At 53.8% G+C, this 13,476-nt stretch overlaps 1 protein-coding gene across 14 annotated transcripts in view; it reads left to right on the forward strand.

Annotated features, from left to right (window-relative positions):
- Positions 1–13,476, forward strand: part of MYO9B (myosin IXB) — a 91,037-nt gene that overhangs the window by 5,971 nt on the left and 71,590 nt on the right. For 13 of the 14 annotated variants that reach the window (XM_027084595.1, XM_027084591.1, XM_027084582.1 and 10 more), the window contains exon 2: positions 11,357–12,264. In XM_027084595.1, the coding sequence (XP_026940396.1) occupies positions 11,413–12,264 (852 nt within the window). In that variant the 5' untranslated portion in view covers positions 11,357–11,412. Of the gene's footprint in view, positions 1–11,356; positions 12,265–13,476 lie in introns of those variants that run through there. The other variant, XM_027084597.1, reaches the window with a different exon arrangement.

A 13,476-nucleotide genomic window follows, 5' to 3' on the forward strand; every position in this document is an offset into this window, starting at 1 on the left:
GGAGACCCTGAAGTGTGCAAACGTTTTTCTTATTTATTGAAAGCATGCTTTCTCAGCCTTGGCATTGGTGACGTCTGGGGCTGGATCATGCTTTGTGGTGGAGACCGTCCTGTGCATTGTAGGGTGTTGAGTAGCGTCCCTGGCCTCCACCCACCAGATGCCAGTAGCACCGCCTCCCAAGTTGTCACAACCAAAACTGTCTCCATACGTTGCCAGGTGTCCCCTAGGAGAAGAGTCACACCCAGCCCCCGGTGACCGGGCTGGCACAGCAGCCTCCAGAGCCCTACCTGGGGATCTGAACTGCCTTTAAAAGCCAAGCGGCGTTCCCTTGTTCTCTGGGAGCTGCTCAATCAGGTCTCAGGCAGGGCTTTTGTGTGTTGTCACCGCAGCTCTGCCCGTATAAGGTTCTCAAGGTGGCTTTCCACCAGGGCATGATGACAGGTGGACCGTGTCGTTGGAGAGGAGGGTCCCAAAGGGTTCTCCTCTGCCCACCCAGACCCACTTCCCAGGCTACTTTCCATGTTTTTATGAGCCTACCAGTCAACAGGGAAGGACCCGGAGCCCAGCCCCCCACAGGGCCTTGCGGCTCTGCCTTCCCCTTGTAACCGGAACCTACCTGTGTCCCACAGGCCTGACCCGAATCACCATCAGTCCCCCCAACCCACACCTGCAGGAGCCGCCGGATACCTGCCCCCACCCCGGTCTGCCTGCCACACTAGGCTTGGCTAATCCCTTCCTGATGTCACTCATGTCTCGGTCCTCCCTGTCTCCAACTAGCCAGGGTTCCCCATCAGACTTGCATGAAAATCCGGACTCCTTCCCATGTTCACAAGGCCCTGTGGGATCTGACCTTCCTGACCTCGGCCCTTCCCCCTCCTGCCGGCCACACTGGTCCCCTTGTTCTGAGGCCAGCCCCAGCTGCCCCTGCCCATGGCGCTCACCGCCCTCGCCTGGGCCGCCATCGCCAAGCTCAGCCCATCCATCCTGTCTCACTGCGCAGGCCTTGGCAACTATCTCCTCTGAGCGCCTCCTTGCCTCCTGGTTAATCCAAAGTGACCACCCTGCTCTGGTCAGTTTCTGTCCCCATGATGGTGCTGCTGACGTCCAGGGCCAGATCATTCTCTGCTGTGGGGGCCTGTCCTGCACATTGTAGGGTGTTGAGTGGCATCCCTGGCCTCCACCCACCAGATGCCAGAAGTACCTCCCCTCCCCCCCCCAGTGGTGACAACCAAATATGTCTCCAGCCATTGCTAACTGTCCCATGGGGTAGGGCAGAACTGCCTGCCACAATTCCCACCCCGTTGAAAGCTGCTGCATGAACACACTGCATTTTTCCTGTCCAAAGCACTATTGCTGTTGGAAATGCCTCTTCTCTGGTGGGTTGATTTGTCCAGTTCCCTGAAGGCCAGACACTGCCACATTCTTACTCTATTTTGCTGCCAGCCTGGCCTGGCCCGGGGTGGGGTGTGGGCAGTGGAGAAACATTTGTTGACTGGACAGACTTTGAAAGAAGACAGCCTCGTTGGGGACATAGCCGCAGACCCCAAGGAGAGGGATCAGCCTCAGGGACAGGTGAATGGACCAGGCTGCCCCAGCACTTCCCTGGAGGAAGAGCCTTCTCTAGGACTCAGACCGGTTGGGCCAGACTGGAAGGCCTAGGGGGACGAATTAGGGAAGTAAGGGACAGTCATGAGAGGGTGTTTGGGATGGGCTTCTCCAGGGATATTTAAGTAAGGCAAAAGAGAGGTGGTGGCCGTTCCTGACCATGGCCTCAATCAAAGCATCCAGTATCTTCTGCAGCAGACCCCTGGATTCATGTCCTGGGGCTGCCGTAAATTGGTACCACAAACTCAGTGGCTTAAACAATAGAAATGGATTCCCTTGCAGCTCTGGAGGCCAGAAGTCCCAAACCAAGGCATCAGCAGGGCCGTGACTCTCCAGAGACTCCGGGGGGAGACCCTTCCTTGCCCCTTCCAGCTTCTGGGGGCTCTGGACGTTCCGTGGCCTATGGCCGCATCCCCCCCTCACCCAACCTAAACCCTAAACTGTTCTCCAGCTCTGAGCTGCCAAGACTGAGAAACATACTTCTTTTGTAGCTATTTCTCAGCATGTCCATCTTTCCAATAACTTCACGTGATCATTTCCTAAAAAAATCCCGACAGGCTCAAGGAAACACGTGTGGAAAAGTGGAAACGCGCTGACTTCTAAACGGTGTTTCCTAACTGACTCTGCTGTAACGCCGGCCCTCTCCTTTTAACTTGAGGATGATTTCATCCAATAAACATGTGGCTTCAAATTATGGCCTTATATAAACGAAGCGGCTATGCTACACTTTTTGGAGGCCCCCGTCCTCCTTATTTTCCAGCCAATTCCAACTCATTCGCCAAGCTGATCGGCAGAACCTCACTTTTTCACGCATCAGACCTTGGCCGGGCCTTGAGAGCGGCTCATTCACATTTGTCCACTCATCCCGAGGGCCGAATTTTTGGTGGCCTCCCCCTCTTGCCTGTGCCTCCTTTCTCTGAGAGCATGAGAGAAAGGCCCTGAACTGAGGCTCACATCCCCTCCAAGCGCTGAAAGGACACCAGTATGGCGTTTGCAAAAGCCTTTTTAGGTTTTCAACGTTCAGGTTTCTCAGCGGGAATTCATTTTATCGTGCGCAGAAGATTGGCCATTAGTAACATTGAGATTCACAGTGATGTGCAGCCACCACCTCTGTCTAGTTCCAGAACATTTCCGTCACCCCAAAAGGAAACCCTGTCCTCATCAGCAGTCTCTCCCATTCCCCTCCCCCAGCCCCTGGCAACCACTCATCTGCCTTCTGTCTCTGTGGATTTGCTTATTCTGGACGTTTCACATCCATGGGATCATACTTGGTATCTGGCTTCTTTCACTCAGCATGATGTTTTGGAGGTTCATCCACGTTGTAGGGTGTGTCAGCACTTCATTCCTTTTTATGGATGAGTAATATTCCCCTGGGTGGGTGGACCCTATTTTGTTTATCCACTCATCCTTTTTTTTCTGGCTGTTCCGGGTCTTAGTGGCGGCACTCGGGATCTTTGTTGCCACGTGCAGGATCTTCTTGGCGGCATGTGGGATCTCTTGTTTGCACCATGTGAACTCTTAGTTGCAGCACGCATGTGGGCTCTAGCTCCCTGACCAGGGATCGAACCCGGGCCCCCTGCATTGGGAGCTCGGGGTCTTAGCCACTGGACCAGCAGGGAAGTCCCATATCCACTCATCCTTTGATGGGCACTTCCCTTCCACCTTTTTGGCTCTTTCATACAGGAATTTTATAGTCTGACAGATTGGTTTCCATTTTGTGATGAGGGCATAGTTCTCCGATGAGTTCCAGGTAGACGGATCCTATCAGTTTAGGGACGGGTTTTGCTTCCTGTTCACATCGCGTGTGCTTCTGTGAGCATTAGTCAGAAGGCAGAACAGGCATTTTAACTTCGGGGCATTTGAAGAGGCGGTTTGGCTCAAAGACAGACACACGGCTTTTCAGGACCTGCTGTCCCCAACACACGGCCGCAGCGTGCAATTGCCACTTCGCCGAGCTATGCCCCCTGGGGACCCAGGGCCCCCAGTTCCTCAGACCTGCTTCCTTTCATTCCAGACACAGTCTGGGGATTCTTGGGGTGCAGGTTTCACATCCACTTGTAGAAAGTACCTTAAGCCACAACGTGACTGGCTTCCAGGTCTCAGGCTCTGTTAAGACTCCGTGAGGAAGACGTGCTTAGAAGCCAGAGAAAACATCTGAGCTCCTCCGAGAGAGATGTCACTGTTTAAGGGCATCCCCTGAAGCTGTGGTATTCACAGTATGGCTCCTCGCACGTATCAACAGCCCAGAGGCAGACCCGCGTGTGTAACATAACTTAACGTGTGATCTTTAACAAAGGAGCCTCCCTGGTCTGGGGAGAGACAGATTCTTTAAGAAAAAGCATTAAAACAATTGCTTCACTCTTTGGAGACCATCTGGATTCTCCTTGCACTTCCCACGCTGTACCGGGTTGACTGGTGTCCCCCAAAATTCATTCCACCCGGAACCTCAGAATGTGACCTTGATTAGAAATAAGGCATCTGCAGATGTTAAGATCTCAAGGTGGCTTCATCCTGAATCCAATAACTGGTGTCTTTATAAGACGAGAGGAGGACACAGAGACAGAGAAGGCCTGCATGTGATGTTGGGCCAGCAAATCGGAGTAATGCACCTACAAACCAAGGGTCACCGGAAGCCAGGAGAGTCATGGGATGGTTTCATCCTCAGAGCCTCCGGAAGGAGCCAGCCCTGCCCACACCTTGATTTTGGACTCATCCAGAAATGCAAGACAGTACATTTCTCTTGTTTTAAGCCACCTGGTTTATAGTACTCTGTCACAGCAGCCCTAGGAAACTCTTACACCCTCCAGTATAATTTCCAGATGGATAAAGACTGAAATGTAAAGAGTAAGTCCAGGGAGGGAGAGGAATACAGAGTGTGGTTCCATGCTCCCCAGCTCTGGGAGGGGAATGTGCGATAGACATCATGAAAGAAATGACCCACAGATCTGACTGCCTGGAAAATGTAGTATTTGTATCAAAAAACACCATACGCAAAAGTAAATCTGTATGAATTAGATTCATCAGACGTCGCAAAGAGTTAATACCATTCCTATACAAAGAGCGCCTCCAAATCAATGAGCTAGGTAGGCATGGTTCAGTGGGAGAAAAAGGGCAACGGATATGAACAGCTTCCAGAAACAGAAAAATCGTTACTGAATACAGTGAATTGTCAAAAAACCCAGCCTGACAGGATTATAAGTGACAAAATGCTCTTTTGTGCCCACTGATGGCCATGGGTTGAGAAAAATATTGATCCTCGGTGCCAGTGAGGATGCTTTGAGGCAGCACTTCTCAGGCTGCTCCAGGCAGACCTCTCACTTGGGTGGGCCTCTCCGGAAGTCACTTTGGCAGAGGGGGTCAGGGGCCTTCGTAGTGAGGATGTAGAGCGGATCAGATCAGCCCAGTGTTCAGGTCCAGGTGGTGCCACGTGTGGAATGAGGCGTCTCTGGGGCTAAGAGGGCACATCCGCATTGGGAACAGAGCTGCCTGGGATCTGGCGGAGGGGTCCGAGGGGCATTCCAACCTGAGGACGAGGACAGGGGACACGGATGGCACTGGAAGGAGGCAGCAGTGTGGGGCCGGCCCCGTCTGAGATGCAGGGGAGGGAAGGGGAGGGCAGGGTGCCAGGCCCGTGGTGATGGCCTGGTCAGTGTCTCGTGGGGATGCAGCCCGGGCTGGGGGAAGCAGACTTCCCCCTGTGGGTTGGGGGCTTTGGGCAGCTTCTCCGTGGCTGGAGGGGGCCTGCAAGCCTGGGCCTGGCTGGGTGGGGCCAGAGTGCGTCCAAGAACTGCTCCCTGCAGCAGCCAGTCTACCAGCGGGGGGCTGTGCTATATGGGCCTTGATGGTCAGGGGCTGAGCACTGGCCAGAGGGCGTCCCCGAGGGGCCCTGTGTTGGGACACTCACACCTAGACCAATGCTTCCAGGTGCTGCCCTGCAATGGCCCAGAGGATGGAGACAGGGGTCCCTCAGGGGCCCTCCTGACCTCCTGGTGAGAAGAGAAGGCTGTTCTGGGGACAGCAGACAGGATGTGGTCAGTGGGAGGAGCAGGGAGCAAACCCCCTGGGTGTTTGGGGCTGGAGGTGGGGTGGGCGTCCCTGGGCACGAGCTTAGCCCCTGGTGGGGGAGTGCAACAGAGTGGATGGGCTCCAGGGTCAGGTCCAGGTGACACCTGATCCCCACGGCTGCAGAGCAAGTGAGCAGGACCAGGAAAGGCATGATTGGCAGGAGCTGGGTGGCATCTCTGGAGAGGGGAGCAGTGGTTTCTACTGCATGGGGGCATAGCGGACCGAGGGACGGCTGCGAGCAGGAAGGACCGGCTCCAGGCTGCATGGAAGCCAGGAGGGAACTCGACCCTGGGCTGGAGAAGGATTTACTAGTGTCTCCGGTGTTCGGGCCCATGAGCTATTTCAGTGGGAGGGTCCCCCCCCCCACCCCCGGGAAGGGGGAAAAGGGAGCCGCTCTGAGAGGAGAGTGCAGGCTCCCTGGGGAGCAGGACCAGGTGAGGCTGGCTGGGCGTGGGGAGGGCCCCACGGGCAGGTGCAGGGGTGGAGTTTCCCAGGATGCAGATGTGGTGGGCCTATGTGGGCTATGATGGCTGGAGGGGCAGCTGCTGCAGGGTGGGTCAGGTGGGCCCTGCGGGGACTCCTGTGAGGGCCCCCAGCTGGTGTCCACCCTGCCCCACCCCTTCTCTTTGGCCGGCCTGTCAGCAGACCCCTTGAGCAAGGCTTATCTATTAGTACTTCCTCCTGGCCTGGGGGTGGGGTGTGCACTGGCTGGACCTGTGACTGCCCCCATGGCCCCCAGTCTCAAGAGTATGGAGTCCCCTCCTCCTCCCACCAAGGGGCCCAGAGCTGTAGAAGTCCCCCGTGGGCTCCGAGGCTGCCTCATGATCAGCGAGCCCTGGAGGATGTGGGGCAGCACAGAGCTCAGCGGGCCATACAGCCTTCAGCCTGTCCCAGCGTCAACCAGACCCTTGTCAGAGCAGGTGACAGAGACTCCTGCGAGCAAGGTCACATGGTTGGGCCCTGATGGCTTCTCGCTCAGCCAGCTCGGTGTCTGCTGGGAGGAGAAAGCAGGCGCATCCCTGTGACCTTTCTGCTGCCTGCATCCAGGCAGCTTGGGCGTGAGACCATCCAAAGCCCCTGGTCCTTGAGCTGGAACGTGCCCCCAGAAGTTGTGGCGCTCGTGAGCCGTGTCTCCACGAGTGCGTGTCACAGAGGTTCAGGCTCTGCCTGAAGCCCTGGGTCTGCGCGCGTGTGTGTGTGTGCACGCATGTGAGTGTGGGTGTGTTCAAATGAAATTCTGTTCGTGCATGTGTGTCCATGTTTGTGTGTGTGCATGTGTGAGCACGGTCGTGTGAGAGTGTGCATTCAATCACGCGTGTCTGTGTCTGCACGTGTGCTCACATTCGTACATGTATGTTCACAAGCTTACACGTGCGTTCATGTGGCCCTGATTAAGGTGCAGATCTACAGTTTGGGCTCCTGCCTCTCTCACCAGGCTTGGAAGCGCATAAACTACCCACCCTCCACAGCCTTGTGGGGCTGCCCAGGAACATCCTGCAGTTAGCTCTCATAGTTTCCGGGGGACGGTCAGGTGGGCAGCACCACCTGGCACCTCTGAACACAGACAAGTTCATAGACTCCCAGCCGTTTCCCTGCAGTGGCATGCGAGGAACTCGGTGGCCGGGCTCGAGGATTGGGCATTTTGAAAAGAAAGCAAGAGGTTTTTAAAAGTTGCACTCCGCGGCAAGTGTTTGTTCTTAAAATGTTAGAAAATGGGCTTCCCTGGAGGCGCAGTGGTTGAGAGTCCGCCTGCCGATGCAGGGGACACGGGTTCGTGCCCCGGTCCGGGAATATCCCACACGCCGCGGAGCGGCTGCGCCCCGTGAGCCATGGCCGCTGAGCCTGCGCGTCCGGAGCCTGTGCTCCGCAACGGGGGAGGCCACAACATGAGAGGCCCGCGAACCGCAAAAAAAAAAAAAAGTTGCACTCCTGGGGAATTCGGTCCTTTCATAATCCACATGCTTTGTTTTAAACAGCTTTATTGGGTGTAATCAGTACACCATAAATGGCGCTTATTTGAAGTGTGTGATTGGATGAGTTGTGACACATGCAAGCGCCCAGGAGCCCACGACCGCGATCAAGATAGTGAGCACATCCATCACCCCAAAAATCTCCCTGACGCCTTTGTCCTCCCGCCCTGGCCCCCTCCTCCAAGCGGCCAACAATCAGTTTTCTGTCTCTAATTAATTTACACTTTTTAGAAATTTACGTACAGTTGACCCTTGAACAACGCAGGGGTTGAGGACGCTGACCTTCATATACAAAATCAAAATATTCAAAAATCCATGTATAAGGACTTCCCTGGTGGTCCAGCGGTTAAGACTCCATAGCTCCCATTGCACGGGGCCCAGGATCGATCCCTGGTCAGGGAACTAGATCCTGCGTGCCAACTAAGAGCCCGCATGCCGCAACTAAAAAAGATCCCACAAGCCGCAATTGGGAAAAAAAAAAAAAAAAAGATCCTGTGTGCAGCAGCTAAGACCAGTCGCAGCCAAATAAATAAATATTAAAAAAAAAAAATCCGTGTATAACTTTGCAGTTGGCTCTCCATATCTGTGGCTCTCCATCCTGGGGTTCAACCAACCACAGATTATGTCATACTAAAGTACATATTTAGTGAAAAAAATCTGCATATAAGTGAACCCACAGAATTCAAACCCATGTTGTTCAAGGGTCACCTGTATGTGGAATCATATAATATGTACTCTTGAAAATTTTATTGAGATGAAATTTATATAATATTAAATTACCCACTTAAAGTGAACAATTCAGTGGTATTTAGCATATTTGTAATGTTTTGCAAACATCACCTCTATCTAGCTCCAGAACTTTTCCATCACCCCAAAAGGAAACCCTGTGTCCATCGGGAGTCTCTCCCCATTCCCCCGCCTCTTCACTTCCCAGACCCTGGGAACCACTGGTCTACTTTCTATTTCTATGGATTTGCCTGTCCTGGACGTTTCATATAAATGGGCTCATACAACATGTGGCCTTTGGTCTCTGTCTTCTTTCATTCAGCATAATGTTTTCAGAGTTCATCCACATTGTAGCGGGAATCAGTAACATTCCATTCTGTAGATAGACCACATTCTGTTCATCCATTCATCAGCTGATGGAAATTTGGGTTGTTTCCACCTTTTGGCTATTGTGAATAGGGTTGCTGTGAACGTGTGTGTCCAAGTATCTGTTTGAATCCCTGTCTTTAAGTCTTTTGGGTCCATACCTAGGAGTGGAATTGCTGGGTCTATAGGTACTCTTTTTCGCCTTCTGTCTTTCACTCAGCACACAGATTCTGAGATTGTTCCATGTTGTTCCATGCTGTTGTGACGTTTGTGTTGTGTCCCTTCTCACAGCTGAGTCATGTTCCATTGTATGGTGGTTTATTCGTCCATTCACTGGTTTGTGTACGTTCAGGCTGTTGCTAGTCTGGGACTTTTAGAAACAATGCCATTAAGAACATTCATGTAGGGACTTCCCTGGTGGTGCAGTGGTTAAGAATCCGCCTGCCAATGCAGGGGGCACGGGTTCGATCCCTGGTCCAGGAAGATCCCAGGTGCCGCAGACCAACTGAGCCTGTGCACCGTAACTACTGAGCCTGCGCTCTAGAGCCCGCAAGCCACAACTACTGAAGCCCACACACTTAGAGCCCGTGCTCCACAACAAGAGAAGCCGCCACAATGAGAAGCCCGCGCACCGCAACAAAGAGTAGCCCCCTCTCACCGCAACTGGAGAAAGCCCGCGTGCAGCAACAAAGACCCAACACAGCCATAAATTAATTAATTATAGAAAAAAAGAACATTCATGTACAATCTCTGTATGAACATCTGCTTCATTTCTCTTAAGTCCTAGGAGTGACTCCTAGGAGGGGGTCACATGCTAGGTATATAATTAACTTTTAAAGAAACTGCCAGAGTGTTTCCAGAGTAGATGAGCCCCACCGTTTCATAGAATTTTTCTGCAGGATACTGTGGCTTTTTGAAAAAAGACACTTATCAACGTTCACATCCATTTATCTGCTAATTCTACATGAGTGAACTGATCCCAAGGAAGTGCTCAGACTTGGACACGAAGATGTGCGTCCAAGGACTCAGAAATCATGTTTCAAAGCGTATTTCATGGCACGGAGAAATGTTCATCTGTACCAACATACCACATTAAGAGCAATTCAGGTTTTATTAAAACATGTAACATCTATTAAACTGGAAGGAAATATACCAAAGTTACTTAATAATTTGGAGGAAAGTTTAGAAAATTAAATACTCCCATCTCCCCCAACCTTCCTACCTGTTGCCACTACCTACCTACCTGTTTGTAGCAGCTTCATAATGTCTGGTTTTGTTCAGCCTCACCCATCCCCCACCCTCCTAACACTGCTGTGGGACTCAGTTTCCCAGAACCCAGATCATCTCAGCCTCTGAGTCATGCTTCTGTCCAGGGCAGAGGTCTGCATACTGTTTCTACAAAAGACTGGAAAATAAGTACGTTCAACTTTCCAGGTCTTAAGGTTACTAATCTGTGTTGTGACTATTCACTTATGCTGATATAACGAAGACAGCTGTGGACAGTATGTACATGAATGGGCAGAGCTTCGTTGTGAACTCCTCTTCATCCCTCAGAACCCCTCTTAGATGTTACCGTTCCCCTAAAGCCTTCTCTGGCTCTTGGGAACAGTAACTTCTCACGCTCATGGTTGATGTTCTCTCACATTTGTTTGCATATTAGCTTCTCCCGCTGGGCTTTGAGCCAAGGTCTCGTTCATCTTTTTATCTTCAGTCACGCTTGGGTGGCACACAGTGGGCCCCCACGTGACCCACACTGCCTTTCTGCCTTTTGCACCAAGACACAAAATGAGCTGTTGCCAGGACTGGCTGCCTTTTCTCTCTTTCTCGAAATGTCTTTAGGAGCAAATGCATTTTGTCCAGGGAACCCTGTTGCATTGAGTCATCATGTCTCCCCAGTTTCCTCTGCCTGGGATGACTCCTTGGTCTTTCCTTGTTGCTCATGACCTTCACAGTCTTGGCGAGGACTGCCGGGCGTCCCACAGGATGCCCCCAATTTGGGGCTGATGTTCTTGTCATGATTGGAATGGGGTTGTGGGTTCTGGAAGCAAATGCACTCTGAGCAGTTCTCTCGAACGAGTTTTTGGGGGCCCTCCCTGAGTTCATCCTCCTCAGTGGGGTTTCAGGTACCCGGGGGTTTCAAGGTCCCTGAGTTTCGGGGCAGGTTCAGTCTTGCTCATCCCAACCTTCCTCTCGCAACCTTCCTCATGTGTTTTGGGGACATAACCAAGGCCCATGGGGCCGCGTCTTCATCCACTTAGGGATCTGCCAGGGGAGGTTTTGTCAAGAGAGGCGAGTCCAGGAAGGGCTGAGCTCTGAGATGGTTGCGGCCATTGGACTTGAGGGTTGAGAGGCTGGTGGGGAGGGACGGGGCCTGGGACGGAGCAGACTCCAGGGGAAGGGTTTGATCTTGGCAGGAGGGGCCTGGCGATGTCGCTCTGCAGGAGCTACAGACCTTAGGTGAGTGTCACGTTTAAGGACAGATAAGGCTCTTCGGCCCTTCTGGCTTTTCAAGAGAGCCCACGGAGTCAGGCCATGGGCCTGAGGCTGTCTGTCCAGAGGTGAATGTCAGTGTCCCCCCACCCCCACCTCCGCCCTTCTGATTTTGCCACCCTCTTCCCTTCCAGCTCCAGGACGCGCGCCCCGAGCCCGGGAGGCATGCTGAGGCCAGGCCGCCGGCAGGATGAGTGTGAAAGAGGCGGGCAGCTCCGGCCACCGGGGGCAGGCGGCCTACCACCTGCACATCTACCCGCAGCTGGCCACCAGCGAGAGCCAGACCCCGTGCCAGGCCTCGTGCCGCGTGACAGCCACCAAGGACAGCACCACATCCGACGTCATCCAGGACGCCATCACCAGCCTGCAGCTGGACGGCAGCAAGCGCTACGTGCTGGTGGAGGTCAAGGAGACGGGCGGGGAGGAGTGGGTGCTGGATGCCAACGACTCGCCTGTGCACCGTGTACTGCTGTGGCCACGGCGGGCGCAGGACGAGCACCCCCAGGAGGACGGCTACTACTTCCTGCTGCAGGAGCGCAACGCAGACGGGACCATCAAGTACGTGCACATGCAGCTCGTGTCCCAGGCCACGGCCACCCGGCGCCTGGTGGAGCGTGGCCTCCTGCCTCGGCCGCAGGCGGACTTTGATGACCTGTGCAACCTCCCTGAACTGACCGAGGAGAACCTCCTGAAGAACCTCAAACACCGCTTCCTGCAGCAGAAGATCTACACGTATGCCGGGAGCATCCTCGTGGCCGTCAACCCCTTCAAGTTCCTCCCCATCTACAACCCCAAGTACGTGAAGATGTACGAGAACCAGCAGCTGGGCAAGCTGGAGCCACACGTGTTCGCGCTGGCCGACGTCGCCTACTACGCCATGCTCCGGAAGCACGTCAACCAGTGCATCGTCATCTCAGGCGAGAGCGGCTCCGGCAAGACGCAGAGCACCAACTTCCTGATCCACTGCCTCACCGCCCTGAGCCAGAAGGGCTACGCCAGCGGCGTCGAGAGGACCATCCTCGGTGCTGGTCCGGTGCTGGAGGTGAGCGGGACTGCTCGGCGGAGGGGCCTTCACGCCTGGGTTTGGTTATCGTTCAGATGACGGCCATGGAGGAAACAGTTATACTCACGTTTTCCAGAAACAGGAGGCTTGGCATTCCATGCAGGGCCACACAGGGAGGCACCAGGGCTCAGCAGGAGGCAGCAGGAGCCAGGGGAGGGTGTAGGCAGGAGTCTGTCGTGGTTTTCACGGGAAGGGTCCGGTGAGGCAGGGTAAGCAGGCTTAGGGTGCCTAGTTTGAATAATTTCAGAGTTTGGGAGCATAAAGGCTGCCCTGGTTGTCTGGTACTTGGCCCTGGGGTAATCAGGGCAGGGAGAGAGTAGCCTTGAGTGTGAGAACGTGATAATGGTGGGGGGCGGTGTAGGCTCTGAAATGGTTGGTTTGTATTCGGAAGGCGTGTTGGTAGGAGAGTCCTTTGCATTCTCTAGGACTCGGCCAGCCCTGGCGGGGGCAGTCCCTCCAGGGTCAGCCAGGCCCCAGGTGTCAAAACATCAGAATAGAGAAAATAACAAGGCCTGATCAATGCCTTGATGTCCTCTTAACGTACTCCCAACGTCTGGAGGGGCGGCAGTCTGCACTCCGGGTCCCAGAAAGAAAAGGATGGCGTGTCCAAACTGAATAGTTCACTGTGGGGTGTTTCTGGCAGGGAGTGGGACCGTGGGGTAGAAGGAAGCCAGCAAGGTGAGTTCAGACCTGGGGGCTGGGGACGGGCTAGAGGAGGGGCTGCTTGGCAGTGCCTAAGAGTCAGCGGGGGAGGAAATGCCCCAGCTTCCTGCGCCCTCTCCAGTGTTCCCATTGGCCAGACCCCACAGGAGTCACGCATGTGTCACTGTGGGTGAGCCTTCTGGACATGGGGGCAGTGGAAGTGATCGCAGTGATCACTCACTCTCAGGGTCTTAGGACAAGATGCGTCCACGTCTCAGAACTAACTTAACGGTCGTCACCTGGTGAGGGCCAGGGCCGCGTATGGGCCCGGGGTGTGCGCCTCTGGGTTTGGGGTCTAAGACTCTGCTTGCTTTCTTTCTGCTTTTAATAAGATTTTGCAGTGATTAAATGATTTTAAGTATGTAACTTAAATAGTTAAATTTTATTAAATATAATGACATAAATCACTCTATTTCTTTGAGCAGTTTTAGGTTTATAGAAATACTGAACAGACAGTACAGAGAGTTCCCGTGTTCTCCTGCCACTTCT

This window comes from Aethalodelphis obliquidens, unplaced genomic scaffold (assembly GCF_003676395.1).
Source record: "Aethalodelphis obliquidens isolate GAN/ISIS:26980383/991018 unplaced genomic scaffold, ASM367639v1 scaffold53, whole genome shotgun sequence".
Taxonomy (NCBI): domain Eukaryota; kingdom Metazoa; phylum Chordata; class Mammalia; order Artiodactyla; family Delphinidae; genus Aethalodelphis; species Aethalodelphis obliquidens.